This window comes from Mustelus asterias, chromosome 3 (genome assembly GCF_964213995.1).
Source record: "Mustelus asterias chromosome 3, sMusAst1.hap1.1, whole genome shotgun sequence".
Taxonomy (NCBI): Eukaryota; Metazoa; Chordata; class Chondrichthyes; order Carcharhiniformes; family Triakidae; genus Mustelus; species Mustelus asterias.
Window position 1 is genome coordinate 2,067,978 of NC_135803.1, and position 17,282 is coordinate 2,085,259.

At 45.9% G+C, this 17,282-nt stretch overlaps 1 protein-coding gene across 3 annotated transcripts in view; it reads right to left on the minus strand.

The window, feature by feature from the left end:
• The window catches only part of lpp (LIM domain containing preferred translocation partner in lipoma), a 296,604-nt gene that overhangs the window by 89,554 nt on the left and 189,768 nt on the right, over nucleotides 1–17,282 (minus strand). For all 3 annotated transcript variants that reach the window (XM_078204277.1, XM_078204285.1, XM_078204286.1), the window contains exons 5-6: nucleotides 10,389–10,560; nucleotides 3,171–3,340 (exon numbers count right to left, since the gene is read on the minus strand). In XM_078204277.1, coding sequence (XP_078060403.1) covers nucleotides 3,171–3,340; nucleotides 10,389–10,560 — 342 coding nt within the window. The remainder of the gene's footprint in view (nucleotides 1–3,170; nucleotides 3,341–10,388; nucleotides 10,561–17,282) is intronic.

The following is a 17,282-nucleotide window of genomic DNA, read 5'->3' on the forward strand; positions in this document are numbered from 1 at the left end:
ATCAATGGCAGATGCAGTATAATTTGGATAAGTGTGAGGTTATTCACTTTGGAAGCAAAAACAAGAAGGCAGATTACTGCCTGAATGGCTGTAAATTGGGAGAGGGGAGTGTGCAGCGGGACCTGGGTGTCCTTGTGCACCAGTCACTGAAGGTAAGCATGCAGGTGCAGCAGGCGGTAAAGAAGGCAAATGGCATGTTGGCCTTCATTGCGAGAGGTTTCGAGTACAGGAGCAGGGATGTGTTGTTGCAATTATACAGGGTCTTGGTGAGGCCACACCGAGAGTATTGTCTACAGTTTTGGTCTCCTTTTCTGAGGAAGGATGTTCTTGCTCTCGAGGGAGTGCAGCGAAGGTTTACCAGGCTGATTCCGGGGATGGTGGGACCGATGTATGAGGAGAGATTGACTAGGTTAGGATCGTTTTCACTGGAATGAATGAAGCGAATGAGGGGGAGGATCTCATAGAGACTCATAAAATTCTAACAGGTCTAGACAGGGTAGATGCAGGGAGGGTGTTCCTGATGGTGGAGGAACCAGGGGTCACAGTCTGAGGATTTGGGGTAGACCATTTGGGGCGGAGGTGAGGAGATATTTCACCCAGAGAGTGGTGAACCTGTGGAATTCATTACCACAGGAAGTAGTTGATGCCAAAACATTGAATGCATTCAAGAGGCGGCTGGATATAGCACTTGGGGCGAATGGGATCAAAGGTTATGGGGAAAAAGCAGGATTGGGCTACTGAGTTGGACAATCAGCCATGATCGTAATGAATGGCGGAGCAGGCTCAAAGGGCCGAATGGCCTCCTCATGCTCCTATCTCCCATGTTTCTGTGAGGTCAGGAGCTGATTGGCCCCGGACTGAGCATCAGTCAGCAGGTTATTGTTGAGTTTCAGTAACCCTTTCCACCAGTTTGCTGATGATCGAAGGTAGACTGATGGGGTGGGAATTAGTTGGGTTGGATTTGTCCTGCTTTTTGTGTCGTTGGACATAGCTGGACAATTGTTCATGTGGCTGGATTGATGCCAGCGTCATAGTTGTACTCGGCTATGGTTACAGCTAGCTAGCTCTGGAGTCAACGATTTCATTGTCACCACTCGTGAGACTAGCTTTATATTTCAGATTTAAATTCCATCAACTGCCAAGGTGGGAATTGAACCCATATATCCAAAGCATTGGCCTGGGCTTCTGCATTACTAGACAGTTACATTAGCACTATGCCATCGCCTCCCCGTATCTGAGAGATTGTGGGTTTGGAGACGATTACAAAGAAAGGGAGGGACTGGCCTATGAAGGGATTTGAAAACAAGAATTGATGCATTGTGTAACCAGGATCCAATGTAGGTTACTGAGCACAAGGGTGATGGGTTAAAAGGACCTGGTTTGAATAAGGATACTGGGCGCAGGGTTCTGGATGACCTCGGGATTAGTTGGGTATAAGATGGGAGTTCAATCAAGGAATTGTCAAGTCTACAGATAACAAAGAAACAGTTGAGGGTTTCAGCAGCTGATGAGCTTAAACAGGGAGACATTGGCTGGTGATATGGTCTCCCAATATTTAAGTCGAGGAAGCTTTGGCTCATCCAGTAAATCATGTCGGATAAGCAATCTGATAATTCAGAGAAAGTGGAGAGTTTATGAGAGGCAGCAGTGAGACAGAGCTGAGAGTCATCAGTGTACCTGTGGAACCTAAAGTTAACATCACTGAGAGGCAGCATGTCGATGAGAAACCATTATTCCTTATCCCACCTTGCGTGTCTGTAACTCCACTCTCACCCCAATCTGATCACTAAGTATCACCTGAAGAGATGGAGCAATAGCCCAAGAAAATAACCTCATCATCATCACCTTCTTCGAGCAACTGGAGATGGGGAATAAGCATTGACCTTGCCAGTGAAGTCCAAACCCTGAATATTATCATTTTAAAAACTACCAGCAATGTTAAGATTTATGTATAAAGGGGAAGGAAGCAGCGCAGAGTGCTGGGAATTTGCTGGTTTTGCCGTGTAAATAGACATTAACATCGAGTGTTCAGTCCAGCACATTCCGAGTTCCAGGACCGCGCACTGAGGGACGCAGTAAAGCAGCTCTGAGAAGCTGTCTCGGAGGTTGGATGGGAAAACCCACTGTCTAAACCTCCTGCTGTAATACACCGAGGGGCTGGAGCCTGTGTCAAAACTCTCAGGCTGTACGTTGGACATGAAATGTGATTGCAAATATGACCTGTAATTGCAGCATCAGTGAAGCATTGCAGGGCACACATGTTGTAAGGATGTTGTAATCTGTGTCACACATTCTGTGATGTCATGTACCTTTACACATTTAATGAATAAAGAATAGTTTAGGAACACAAATTCAAGGCTCCTTCTAAACTGGGAATGAGTGAGTGATGGAGGGGTGGGCACTGGGTGCAGAGGGCGAAACAAGGTTAGACTGGGACGGACAATGAAACATACCTTTCCAGGTACAAACATAGAAAATGCTGGAAAAACTCAGCAAGTCTGACAGCATTGTAGAGAGAGAAATAGAGCCCACGTTTCAAGTCAGGGCTCCTGATGAAGGATCATCCAGACTTGAAATATTGGCTCTGTTCTCTCTCCACAGATGCTGTCAGACCTGCTGAGATTTTCCAGCATTTTCTGTTTTTGTTTCAGATTCCAGCATCTGCCGTAACTTGCCTATCCCTTTCCAGATCCAGCTGGCACGGTGGCTCAGTGGTTAGCAGCGCCAGGGACCCAGGTTCGATTCCTGGCTTTGGTCACTGTCTGTGCGGAGTCTGCACGTTCTCCCCGTGTCTGCATGGGTTTCCTCCAGGTGCTCCAGTTTCCTCCCACAGCCCGAAAGACGTCCTGGTTGGGTGCATTGGCCATGCTAAATTCTCCCTCAGTGTACTCGAACAGTAACTTCATTGCAGTGTTAATGTAAGCCTACTTGTGACACTAATAAATAAACTTTGGATCCCCGATTGGCAGATTTCTGTGTCAGGAACCCTTAATATTCAGCCACAGAGCAAGTGTTGTTGTTGTTGTTGTCAAGATTACTGAGCTGTGAATCTTTACTTCTTTTTAAGCTAGCATGAAACCTTTGGCCTTTGTCTGATGGGCCGAAGGGTTTTTCCTGCACTGGATGACTCTCTGACTGTGTATGTTACAATAGTTTGATCTGATACTCACAATGTAGCAGGGCTCACAGAAGGATTTCTTCTCCACAGCATAGAAGGGCTGTCCTCTGAGCTTGTGACCACACGTCACACAGGTAAAGCAATCAACGTGAAAGACTTGGTCCATCGCTGTGCAGCCTGCACCTTCCCCAACAACACTCTCTCCACAACGGGCACAGCAGCCTGAAACAAGAGGTTCCAGAATAAATCCCAGCTGTGAGCTGGAGAAAAACTTGATGTGGAGGAAACAAATGGACAATTTGGGCATCGTATCTGTCATGCAGCAATTATCGACAGTCATGTACAAGGGACTAAACCTTTCTGTTCAGGATAAATGTCAAAGATTGAGTTAAATTATGAAACTGTCTTTTAGATGTGGCTTTAAACTGAGGTCCTCAGCACTCTACATAGTTTGAGGAAGTTCTGGCCAGTTCTCCCCAGAGTCTTGGTCAATATTTCTCTCAATTTACATCGCAAAAACAATTGTCTGGTCCTTATCTCATTGCTGTCTGTGGAATCTTGCTGTGCTCAATTGCGTAATTCCCTTGACAAGAACGTGTGGACTTGGCTTTAATAACAGCTTCTGGCAGACAGTTTTACTTTTTAACTTCCCTCTCTGTAAGAAATATTTTTAACCTTCCCTTTAATTTTATTTGTGGTTATCTTAAATTAGTTTCCTTACTACCGCAAAGAACCCTTCATCATTGGATACATTTCTCAGTTCAACCATTAACCCTCTAAAGTCCGGTGAAGAATCACTAAAATTATCAAGTATCACTCAATTCTGGACACATCCCAGGCAGTCCACACAGCACCTTTTCCAGTACCATGATGCCCTTCCTGTAACATCATCACCTGGATTCTCCTGCAAATCACTCACCACACTGATTTGGAAATATTTTGCCCTGACTTCACTGTCATTGGGTCAAAATCCTGGAATTCCCTCCCTAACAGCATTGTGGATGTACCTACACCTCAGGGCAGTGGTTCCCAAAGGGTGCGGCGCGCCACACTGGTGCGGCGAGAGAGGCTGGCAAGTGTGGCGGGAAGATTCAAGGACAATCAAAGAAACATTTAAACATGGATTAGATATTTTTCCAAAGTGATTGTTTTATACTTTCTGGATGTCCCATGATCATATTATAAAGTAGTTGTGTTCTATGTTATGAATCAAGCACTGCTAGGAGTTGTTTTTTTTTGTTTTTGAATGTATTTCTTATTAATAAAAAATTTGGTGTGGCGCCAGCAAATTTTTATTCCGAAAGTGCGGCCCAGTGAAAAAAGTTTGGGAACCACTGCCTCAGGGACTGCAGTGATTCAAGAAGGCAGCTCATCACCACCTTCTCAGGGGCAACTAGGGATGGAGAATAAACGCTGGCCAACCAGCGATACCCACATCCTGTAAAAATGATTTTTTTTTAAAAAGGTTCAAAATCAGACACGCCATCTTTGAAAGTCCCCAATGGCTGCCCCACCCAATCTCTGCAACCACCTATAGTCCTGTTCCCCTTTCCCTGTGTGTCCCTGCACACTCCCTCACTCTGCACATCTCTGTTTCCTCCTCTTCCTCATCCCACTGTGTCAGTAGATCCATCTGTTGTCTGCTTCCTGCTCTCTGGAACTTCTTCCTGAAATCTCTCCATCCTTCAAACTACTTTTCCTCCGTTACAAATCTCGAAACATATGGCTTTGGCCAAGTCTAACAATAATCCATTTCCAACTGGCTTGCTACCTCTCCTCTTTCAGTGTAAGTTCCAGAATGTTCTTTGTGTAATCTCAGCTCCAGAAAGCAGCCCTGTTCAGCACAACAATACAACGTGACCTATCTGAGATGTTGGACAATTCCAACATTAACTCTTTGCTTTTTTTTTAGCGGCACGGTGGCACAGTGGTTAGCACTGCTGCTTCACAGCGCCAGGGACCTGGATTCGATTCCCGGTTTGGGTCACTGTCTGTGTGAAGTTTGCACATTCTCCCCGTGTCTGTGTGGGGTTCCTTTGGGTGTTCCGGTTTCCTCCTACAGTCTGAAAGACCTGCTGGTTAGGGTGCATTGGCCGTGCTAAATTCTCCCTCAGTGTACCCAAACAGGTGCCGGAATGTGGCGACTAGGAGATTTTCACAGTAACTTCATTGCAGTGTTAATGTAAGCCTACTTGAGACGCTAATAAATAAACTTTAAAACTTTTAACTTTGTGTTCTTTGCCTCGTGATTTCTTTTGCTTTTCTGATCTGATCTCTTTGCATTGCGTACAAACACGAGTTAGGAACAGGATTGAGGCTTTTGACCCCTCGGGGCTGCTCTGACATTCAATACAATCACGGTCGACCTGACTGTTCTTCCACTTCCCTCCTGCCCTGAATGACCAGCGTACGTTTACAGTGGGATCCCTCACACTCCTCCCCAGTATTTCACATTTCACTTCATTCAACTGTGTTGCCACCAGCAACATTTTGGAGGCCAGCACTGACCGATGTTTACCTGAATCCACCTCATCATCACCATGGCTACAAGAGCAGGTAAAAGATTGAATCCATTGCAAACATTATGTTCTCTCTAGACTGTTCAAAACATCTCTGTCGTCTACAGGGCTCTGACCAGGAATCTGATGCAGTAACTCTCAAGAAGCTCGACCCCATCCAGGACAGTGCTGTTAGCCTGACTGATGTTCCTGTCACTCTGTTCAATATCCACTCCCTTCACACTGGCACACAGTGGTAGCAGTGTGTACCAGCTGCTCCATATCCACTCTGTTCACACTGGCACACAGTGGTAGCAGTGTGTACCAGCTGCTCCATATCCACTCTGTTCACACTGGTACACAGTGGCAGCAGTGTGTACCAGCTGCTCCATATCCACTCCCTTCACACTGATGCATCCCGATCAGGACTTTATCCTTTTGAGTTTGAATATTCTGCTCTTTTTAATATAAATGAGGTTTTATAATGTCTAAGCTCACTTTCTGATGCCATGTCAGCTGACTCCTCGGTAAATTCTGAAGCTAAATAGTTATTTAACATTTCTTCAATTTCTTTATCACTGTCTGTGATTCTATCCCTTTGTGGCACCATTCTCATTCCAACTTTATTTTGTTAATTGCCTGTCTGTGGAATATTTTCCACTTTATTTTAGGTTCCTGAGAATTTAGTTTCATCGTCTCTTTGTATTTTTGATTTCTCTCCTAATCTCTTTGTATTCTCCCTGGTCACACTTTCTCCTGTCATAATATTAAAATATTGTGTCATCTGTGTATTTATTTGTATCTTTCCTTACACTTAATCTTTGCCTAATGCCTTTATCTGTGGTGAATTCGTATTTAATTTATCTCAGTTTTTAGCAGAAGGTACATTTCTTGGACTCTGTTGACCTGTTTCCCACTGCCATTCTGTACTGTTGGTTGCCAATATTATTGTCCATCTTATTGTCTCAGTTTTATTCTCAAATCCTAAAATTGGAAATTTTATAATCTATTACTCTAATCAAACTTTGTCCTTCCCAAATATTATCTTAAGCCAAATTATGTTATGGTCACTATTGCCTAAAGTTTACTCCATTTTTCTGCTCTGGTTCATTCCCTGTTACAAGATCTGCTTGTTATTCCTCCTGTGTTTGTTTTTTAAATACTGGGTTGGAAAGGAATCCCGTTCTGTACACCATCCCGTCCCTTATCCCCTTTACTTTGCTCTTCTAACCAATTAATTGTGGGTAGTTAAATTTCCTGATTATTCTTCAACGCTGTTTCACTAATTCCCGAACTTGTTTCTTTCTCCACATCTTTTCAACTATCAGGTGACCCGTAGACCACATCTGAATGTGTGATTTATGTTTGTTTATATCTATCCACATGGATTCACAGTTTAGAAAGTTCTAATTAATCCCCAGCTACGTCCACAGTCTCTTGGGGAAAAATTCCAGAGTTCCACTACCCTCCGCATTAAAAACTGCTCCAGAATTTAACCCTGAACAACACCTTGTAACTTTAAAATGATTCCCTCTGTTCTGGACTCCCCCTACCCCCCCTCCCTCTCCCCACCACCCCAGACCAGAGGAAACAGCTTCTCTCTATCCACCCGCAATCTCTCCTTGCTGAGGTGAGGAGCCCAGAATTGGACAGGTTTCTTCAGGTGGCTCTGAGCACAGGTCTGCTTGACTGAGTGTAACTCTCTCACTTTCCGATTCCATCTGCCTCCTGTCTGACAGGGGAAACAATGATTTACTCTTCTCCTCCTAACCTGGCATAGGGTGACGGAAGAAGATTGAAAAGCAACTTTCAGAAGGAAATTGGATTGGAAAAAAAGTGAAAACAAAAATGAAGGCGGGAAAGAGTATGGGGTTAACAAGATAGGGCAAAGAGCAAGCACTGACTTGAGGGCCAAATGGCCTCCTGCATGCTGTATAATTCTAAGATTTAAAAGTGGAGCAAAGCCAGGTGATCTCAGCAGCTTGGTAACGGTGCTGTACTCCAGTAATGTCAACACACAAACAGTTCAACTTCTCCCTGGAAACACAGGAATCCTGCCAAACCTAGGAAGAGTCCTGCTAATCTTGAAAAATATTCACGACACTGTAATTGTAGCATTTGGAATGATGTGAACATAACAACCGTTTAGCATCTGACAGCAACATGCCCAGCGTACAAGCGGAATGCTGTAATCTGTGGAGGCTCATCAGCTCCGAGTCAATACTGCCAGAGCAGAATGTTCATTGTGTCTGAATGGAACAAATTGTACAATATAAACACGGGGATGTTGTGAGGGCGAGCTGTCACTCTCACTGCTACCATCACACGTCACTGAGACTCTGTGGTAGACTTTCAATTAACAGACTGCTAGGTAGCACTGCAGATCAATCGCCCGTAATATAAAACCTTCCATTTTCATTACTTCAATTTTAGTCAGGCAGCTTGTCGATGAGCTAATAGTACGCACAGTAACTTGTGAAAAAGACCATAAGAAATAGGAACAGGAGTAGGCCATTCGGCCCCTCGAGCCTGCTCGGCCATTCTATAGGATCATGGCTGATCCGACATTCCTCACATCCACTTTCCTTCTCTTACCCTGTAACCCTCGACTCCCTTACTGATCAAAACTCGTGGCAAGGAGTTCCAAACACTCACAACCCTCAGAGACAAGAAATTCCTCCTCATCTCAGTCTTAAATTGGTGCCACTTTGTTCTGAGACTCTGCCCTCTGGTCCGAGACTCTGCTCTCAGCATTTACCCTGTCAAGCCCCTTAAAAATCCTCTATGTTTCAATGAGTTCACCTCTCATCCTTCTCAATTCCAATGAGAAGAATCCCAACCTTTTTAATCTTTCCTCATATTGAATACAGGAGTTGGGACGTCTCGTTGAAGTTGTACAAGACATTGGTAAGGCCACACTTGGAATATTGTGTACAATTCTGGTCACACTATTATAGAAAGGATATTATTAAACTAGAAAGAGTGCAGAAAAGATTTACTAGGATGCTACCGGGACTTGATGGTTTGAGTTATAAGGAGAGGCTGAATAGACTGGGACTTTTTTCTCTGGAGCGTAGGAGGCTGAGGGGTGATCTTATAGAGGTCTATAAAATAATGAGGGGCATAGACAAGGTAGATAGTCAATATCTTTTCCCAAAGGTAGGGGAGTCTAAAACTAGAGGGCATAGGTTTAAGGTGAGAGGGGAGAGATACAAAAGTGTCCAGAGGGGCAATATTTTCACACAGAGGGTGGTGAGTGTCTGGAACAAGCTGCCAGAGGTAGTAGTAGAGGCAGGTACAATTTTATCTTTTAAAAAGCATTTAGACAGTTACATGGGTACGATGGGTATAGAGGGATATGGGCCAAATGCGGGCAATTGGGATTAGCTTAGGGGTTTTTTAAAAAAAGGGGCGGCATGGGCAAGTTGGGCCGAAGGGCCTGTTTCCATGCTGTAAACCTCTATGACTCTATGACTCAATAAGACAATCCCTCCAAACCGGGGATCATCCCAGTGAACCTTCTCTGAACTGCCTGCAATAATATATTTCCTTAAAAAAGGAGACCAAAACTTTGAACATGGAAAATAGGAGCAGGAAGAGGCCATTCAGCCTCCATTCATTCTGGTCACGGCTTATCATCCAACTCAATAGCCTGGGTCCACTTTCCCCATACCCTTTGAGCCCCTTCGCCCCAAGAGCTCAGTGACACAATGTTTAGCACTGCTAAATGCCAGGGACCCAGGTTCAATTCCCGGCTTGGGTCACTATCTGTGCAGAGTCTGCACGTTCTCCCCGTGTCTGCATGGGTTTGCTCCGGGTGCTCCGGTTTCCTTCCACAGTCCGAAAGACGTTCTGGTTAGGTGTGTTGACCATGCTAAATTCTCTCTCAGTGTACCCGAACAGGCACCGGACTGTGACGACTAGGGGATTTTCACAGTAGCTTCATTGCAGTGTTAATGTAAGCCTACTTGTGACGCTAATAAATAAATAAACTTTAAACTTTATCTTGAATCTAAGTCCCCAGGTTCTAGAATTCTCCGCCAAGGGAAACAATTTTATCCTGTCCATTCTATAATTGTCCCTATCCTGTCCTTCATACAACTCAAACAAATCATCCTAAGCCATCTTTGTTCAAAGGCCACAGCTGGAGTACTGTGTGCCGTTCTGGGCGCCACATTATCGGAAGGATGTGATTGCACTGGAGGGGATGCAGAGGAGATTCACCAGGATGCTGCCTGGGATGGAACATTTAAGTTATGAAGAGAAGTTGGAAAGACTTGGGTTGTTTTCGTTGGAGCAGAGAAGACTGAGGGGCGACCAGATCGAGGTGTTCAAGATTATGAGAGACATGGACAGAGTGGATAAGAAGCAGCTGTTCCCCTTAGCTGAAGGGTCAGTTACAAGGCGACATAGGCTCACGGTGAGGGGCAGGAGGTTTAGGGGGGATGTGGGGAAAAACGTTTTTACCCAGAGGGGGTGATGGTCTGGAATGCGCTGCCTGGGAGGGTGGTGGAGGCGGGATGCCTCACATCCTTTAAAAAGTATCTAGATGAGCAATTGGCACAGCATAACATTCAGGGCTATGGGCCAAGTGCTGGCAGCTGGGATTAGGTGGGAGTTCAGGTGTTTCTAATGTGTTGGTGCAGACTCGATGGACCGAAGGGCCTGTTCGGCGCTGTATGATTCTATGATTCTATAAAGGAAAATAACCCCAACCTATCCAATCTCCATTTGGATTTGATTCAGGTAAAACCTCTATTTAGTTCCTTTACCAAAATAATCATCAGACGGTGGGTTCTCCATGTCGTACAACATCCTTTTTGTCAAACGTTCAAGCTCATCCTCTGGTCTTGCACCCGAGGCACTCAATACAGGAGCTGGAATGGGAACCGGAGCGGGAGGTGGAGCAGGAACCGGAGAGGGAACTGGAGTGTGGTAGACATTCTGAAAGAAAGACAAAATATCACAGTTACGAATCCACCTTCAAACTCAATTGAAAAATAAAAATTATCGCATTCTCCTCAACTACAAAGTGTTTGAGCATTTATACAGCACAGAAACAGGCCATTCAGCCCCATTGATCCATGCTATGCTCCATAAGAACCCTCTCCCATCTCTCTCCATCTCATCCTATCACCATAACATTTTATTCTTTTTTGTTGTGTGTTTATCTGGTTCCCCTTAAATGTCTCTGTACTCTTTACCTCAACTAATCCCTGTGAGGCAGCACGGTGGCACAGTGGTTAGCACTGCTGCCTCACAGCGCCAGGGACCTGGGTTCGATTCCCAGCTTGGGTCAATGTCTGTGTGGAGTTTGCACATTCTCCCCTGTGTCTGCGCAGGTTTCCTCCCACAATCCAAAGATGGGCCGGTTACATTGATTGGCCATGGTAAATTGCCTCTTAAGTGTTGGGGGACTAACAGGGTAACAGTTATGGGGATAGGGCCTGGGTGGAATTGTGGTCGGTGCAGGATTGATGGGCCGAATGGCTTCCTCCTGCACTGTAGGGATTCTATGCTCACAACTTCCGTATTCTCATCACTCTGTGGGTAAAGAAGGACTGGGTCTTTGCATTCTGGCCTGTCTAAGCAGTGGAGGCAGAATGAAGCTCCTAATTGCCAATTAATTGGGCAGTTAAGGGCCTTAATAGGTCTAAGGGTGAGTGGCCTATTGGGCGATTTACCCACAAATCCCCACTCTGTACTATGGGCCAGGCGTCAGTGAGCTGGGCGTCCAACATATTTTGCGTGCTACCCCCCTGCGCCCCACCCAAAACATGTCCAGCGAAGGGGATATTGAATTGGGTCCAAAATTTCTCCTGAAATCCCTGCTGGATTTAGTTATGACCCCAAGTTCTGGTCTCCCCTGTAAGTGGAATCACTGGTTGGGATTGTCCAGTCTGGCTGAAAGTCAATGGACCTTTGGCTGGGCTGATGAATATCCCGCAACGCGTCCAGCTACGATGAGGTTGGAAAATCCCAACCTCTGTCTTTCCACCTATCCCATCTAATCCTTTCATAATCTGAATCCATTTGATCACCCTTCATCAAGGAAAATGTTTCAGCTTGTTCATACTTTCCTGACGGGTATAAGCTCTCGGTTCTGATATCATTCTCTGGTCAATCTGTTTTGTGCCTTCCCCTGAATCCCTGACATCCTTTTTCAACAATAGAATCCAGAACTGTTTCCAGAACTTGAAAAATGATCAAACCAAACTGAACATAATTTCCCTGCTTTTCAATTTTATCTTTCGAGAAATGAGTCTTTGGTTTCAATTAACCTGTGTCAATGATTTGTGTATCTGTACCCCAGATCCCTCTGCGAACCTTTTCCATGATGTGGAGATGCCGGCGTTGGACTGGGGTGGGCACAGTAAGAAGTCTCACAACACCAGGTTAAAGTCCAACAGGTTTATTTGGAATCATGAGCTTTCGGAGCGCTGCTCCTTCATAGAATCCCTACAGTGCAGAAGGCCATTCAGCCCATCGAGTCTGCACTGACAACAATCCCACCCAGGCCCTATTCCCACATAGGTACCCTGCTAATCTTTCTAACCTACACATCCCGGGACACTAAAAGTAATTTAGCATGGAAAATCATCCTAACCCACCCATCTTTGGACTGTGGGAGGAAACCGGAGCACCCGGAGGTAACCCACGCAGACATGGGGAGAATGTGCAAACTCCATACAGACAGTGACCCAAGCTGGGAATCGAACCTGGATCCCTGGCGCTGTGGAGCAGCAGTGCTAACCACTGTGCAACCATGCTTCATCAGGTGACTCACATGTTTTCTGATAATTGATGAGGGAAGGGCTGTGGATGTAGTTTATATGGACTTTAGTAAAGGCACTTGACAAGGTCCCACATGACAGACTGGTACAAAACTAAAAATCACATGGGATTCAGGGTGGGCTGGCTGGATGGATACAGAACTGGCTTGGTTATAGAAGACAGAGAGTAGCGGTGGAAGGGTGTTGTTCAGAATGGAGATCTGTAGCTAGTGGTGTTCCGCAGGAATCAGTGCTGGGACCTCTGTTGTTTGTAGTTGATATTAATGATCTGGAGGAAAATGTGGGGGGTCTGATTAGTAAGTTTGTGGATGACACAAAGATTGGTGGAGTTGCTGATAGTGCCTGGGATTGTCAGAGGATACAACAGAATATAGATAGATTGGAGACTTGGGCACAGAAATGGCAGATGGAGTTTAATCCGGACAAATGTGAGGTGATGCATTTTGGAGGATCAAATTTAGGTGTGAATTATACTGTAAATGGCAGAACCCTTAGGAACATTAACATACAGAGTGATCTGGGCGAGCAGGTCCACAGTTCCCTGAAAGTAGCAGCACAGGTGGCCAAGGTGATTAAGAAGGCAGATGACATGTTTACCTTCATCAGCCGGGGCACTGAGTACAAGAGTTGGGAAATCATGTTGCAGCTATATAAAACCTTGGTTAGGCGGCATTTGGAGTATTGCGTGCAGTTCTGGTCACCACACGATCAGAAGGATGTGGAAGCTTTGGAGAGAGTGCGAAGAAGGTTCACCAGGATGTTGCCTGGTCTCGAGGGTGTCGGCTATGAGGAGAGGTTGGATAAACTAGGATTGTTTTCACTGGAAAGACACAGGCTGAGGGGAGACCTGATAGAGGTCTACAAAATTATGGGAGGCACAGACAGGGTGGATAGTCAGAGGCTTTTTCCAGGGTGGAAGTGTCAATTACAAGGAGGCACAGGTTCAAGGTGAGAGGGGGAAAGTTTAAGGGAGATGTGCGGGGGGAAGTTTTTCACACAGAGAGTGGTGGGTGCCTGGAACGCGCTGCCAGAGGAGGTGGTGGAAGCAGGCACATTAGCAACATTTAAGAGGCATCTGGATGGGTCCATGAATAGAGAGAGGATAGAGGGATACGGACCGAGTAAGGGGAGAAGGATTTTTTCAGTTTAGTTAGGGCATCTTGATCAGCACAGGATTGGAGGGTTGAAGGGCCTGTTCCTGTGCTGAACTTTTCTTTGTTCTTTGTTTGTTATGGGTTGGTCAGATGGGCAGAGCAGTGGCAGATGGTATTTAACCCTGATAAGTGCAAGGTGTTGGAACTTTGGAAGAGGTAACAAGACAAGGGAGTATTTAATGAATGGCAGGACTCTGGGAAGCTCAAAGGAACAGATGGATCTTGTGGTAATTATTCACTGATCCTTGAAGACAGCAGAGCAGATGAATAGGATTGTTAATCAGACATACGGGACATTGGCTTTCATCAGTCATGGTATAGAGATAAGAGCGAGGAGGTAATGTTGGAGTTGTACAGGGCGTTGGTTGGGCCACAGCTGGAGCACTGTGTGCAGTTCTGGTCACCTCACTATAGGAAGGATGTGACTGCAATGGAGAAGGTGCAGAGGAGGTTCACCAGGATGTTGCCTGGGATGGAGCGTTTGAACTATAAGGAGAGGCTGGATAGGCTGGGATTGTTTTCTCTGGAGCAGAGAAGGCTGAGGGGGGACATGATGGAGGTGTATAAGATTATGAGGGGTATGGACAGGGTGAGTAGGGAGCAGCTGTTCCCCTTGGTCGAGGGATCAATCACGAGGGGACAGAGTTCTAGGGTGCGGGAAAGGAGATTCAGAGGGAATTTGAGCAAAAACCTTTTCACTCAGAGGGTGGTGGGAATCTGGAATGCGCTGCCTGGGAAGGTAGTGGAGGCCGAAAACTTAAAACCTTTAAAAAATATATGGATGAGCACTTGAAATATCAAAACATTCAAGGATATGGAACAAGTGTTGGAAAATTAGCGTGCCTTTAGTGATAGTAATTGTCCATGCACTTGATGGGCCGAAGGGCCTTTTCTCAGCTCTCTGACTCTGACATGCCATTTGCTTTCGAACTCCTTTATACCCGCTGTTTGTACCCGCTGTTTGAACCCGCTGTTTGTACCCGCTGTTTGTACCCGCTGTTTGAACCCGCTGTTTGAACCCGCTGTTTGTACCCGCTGTTTGAACCCGCTGTTTGAACCCGCTGTTTGTACCTGCTTACTCACTATATCTGCATGAAAACCTTTTGTGTTCCTTGTATGAGCACATTAATCTCTGTGTCTTCATCTAAGTAAATGCACACACGCGCACACACCAGCCCCCCGGTTGATATTGTCCAATGGCTAAATCATCCACCATCCTGCACTGACAATGCAGTATAATCTGTTTTGCTGAATTTCCGGCAGCTTTCCCATTACCTGGACTCTTTATCGGGCAGCATGGCCCTCTTGTAGCTTCACAAGAGCTGAAACTCCACAGTGGTGTGAAGCCCAGATCTAAAGAAGGTGCTCCAGACAGGATGAAGCCAAACCTTCTCACATCAACAGCTCAAACTCTTCAAGTCTGGGACCCTCTGCTAATGGTCTCTAGAATCTTTGGCTGGCTGTTTTGCTGCCATTTACCCTGTGCTGGAGGCAGCTGAGATTTATGCACTCGAACCCCCTCGAATCTCGTTCCTGTTCAGTTGCTGTTCATCTTGTTCAGTTTTGAAGAGAAAGACTTGTGTTTCTGCAGGAACGTTCGTGATCGCAGGATGTCTTGAAACAGTCAAGGAAGTGAAGCAAAGTCACTCTCACACTATGGATCACAGCAACAAATTTGTGCACAGCAGGATCCCACAAGAATCTCTGCAGCTTTTATCATAACGCATACTGATTCCTGTTCACCCATCAGCCTCTGCGATCATTCAGCTGCTTTGGTTCCTAATCCAATAAAGCCTTAGATTTAACTTTTTTATCTCTTGTTTAAATGCCCTCTTCCTCGCCGCCGTTTGACAATTATCTTTCCAAAGTCTCTGTTTCTCCAACTGTGACCTCTTCAGAATCCCTGGTTCCAATCACTCCACCTTTGGTGGCCATTCCTTCAGTTGCCTCAGCTCCAGAATTCTCTCCACCTCTTGACCCCTCCATCCCTGTTTTCACACACTCCTTCAAGCCTACATTTTTGATTAAAATATGTCACTAGTCTTGATACTGCCTTTGATTTGGTATCCTCTGTGGGTGAGGGTGTCTGCGAGATACGCCTTAGAAACATAGAAAAACTACAGCACAAACAGGCCACTCGGCCCCACAAGTTGTGCCGAACATATCCCTACCTTCTCGGCCTACCTATAACCCTCCATCCTATTAAGCTCCATGTACTCATCCAGGAGTCTCTTAAAAGACCCTATTGAGTTCGCCTCCACCACCACTGACGGCAGCTGATTCCACTCGCCCACCACCCTCTGTGTGAAAAACTTCCCCCTAACATCTCCCCTGTACCTACCCCCCAGCACCTTAAACCTGTGTCCTCTCGTAGCAGCCATTTCCACCCTGGGAAAAAGCCTCTGAGAGTCCACCTGATCTATGCCTCTCAACATCTTATACACCTCTATTAGGTCTCCTCTCATCCTACCTTGCCCTGTCTCTGTACATCAAGCGAGCAAGGAGAGAGCCAGTGGCAAGCGGAATCGCAAAGCGGGGAAGGATGGAACTTGGTGCCCCAGAAGCCGCATGTGCAGCACAGGAACAGGCCCTTCGGCCCTCCAAGCCTGCACCGACCATGCTGCCCGACTTAACTAAAACCCCCTACCCTTCCGGGGACCATATCCCTCTATTCCCATCCTATTCATGTATTTGTCAGGCGCCCCTTAAAAGTCACTATCGTATCCGCTTCCACTACCTCCCCCGGCAACGAGTTCCAGGCACCCATCACTCTCTGTGTAAAAAATCTGCCTCGTACATCTCCTTTAAACCTTGCCCCTCGCACCTTAAACCTGTGCCCCCCTAGTCATTGACTCTTCCACCCTGGGAAAAAGCTTCTGACTATCCACTCTGTCCATGCTTCTCATAATCTTGTAGACTTCTATCAGGTCTCCCCTCAACCTCCGTCGCTCCAGTGCGAACAAACCAAGTTTCTCCAACCTCTCCTCATAGCTAATGCCCTCCATACCAGGCAACATCCTGGTAAATCTTTTCTGTACCCTCTCCAAAGCCTCCACATCCTCCTGGTAGTGTGGCGACCAGAATTGAACACTATATTCCAAGAGCGGCCAAACTAAACTTCTATAAAGCTGCGACATGACTTGCCAATTTTTAAACTCAATGCCCTGGCCGATGAAGGCAAGCATGCCGTATGCCTTCTTGACTACCTTCTCCATCTGCATTGCCACTTTCAATGACCTGTGTACCTGTATACCCAGATCCCTCTGCCTATCAATACTCTTAAGGGTTCTGGCATTTACTGTATATTTCCTATCTGTATTAGACCTTCCAAAATGCATTACCTCACATTTGTCCAGATTAAACTCCATTTGCCACCTCTCCGCCCAAGTCTCCAACCGATCTATATCCTGCTGTATCCTCTGATGGTCCTCATCGCTATCCACAAATCCACCAACCTTTGTGTCGTCCGCAAACTTACTAATCAATCCAGTTACATTTTCCTCCAAATCATTTATATATATTACAAACAGCAAAGGTCCCAGCACTGATCCCTGAGGAACACCACTTGTCACAGCCCTCCATTCAGAAACGCACCCTTCCACTGCTACCCTCTGTCTTCTTTGACTGAGTAAGAAGTTTAACAACACCAGGTTAAAGTCCAACAGCAGCGCTCCGAAAGCTCATGATTCCAAATAAACCTGTTGGACTTTAACCTGGT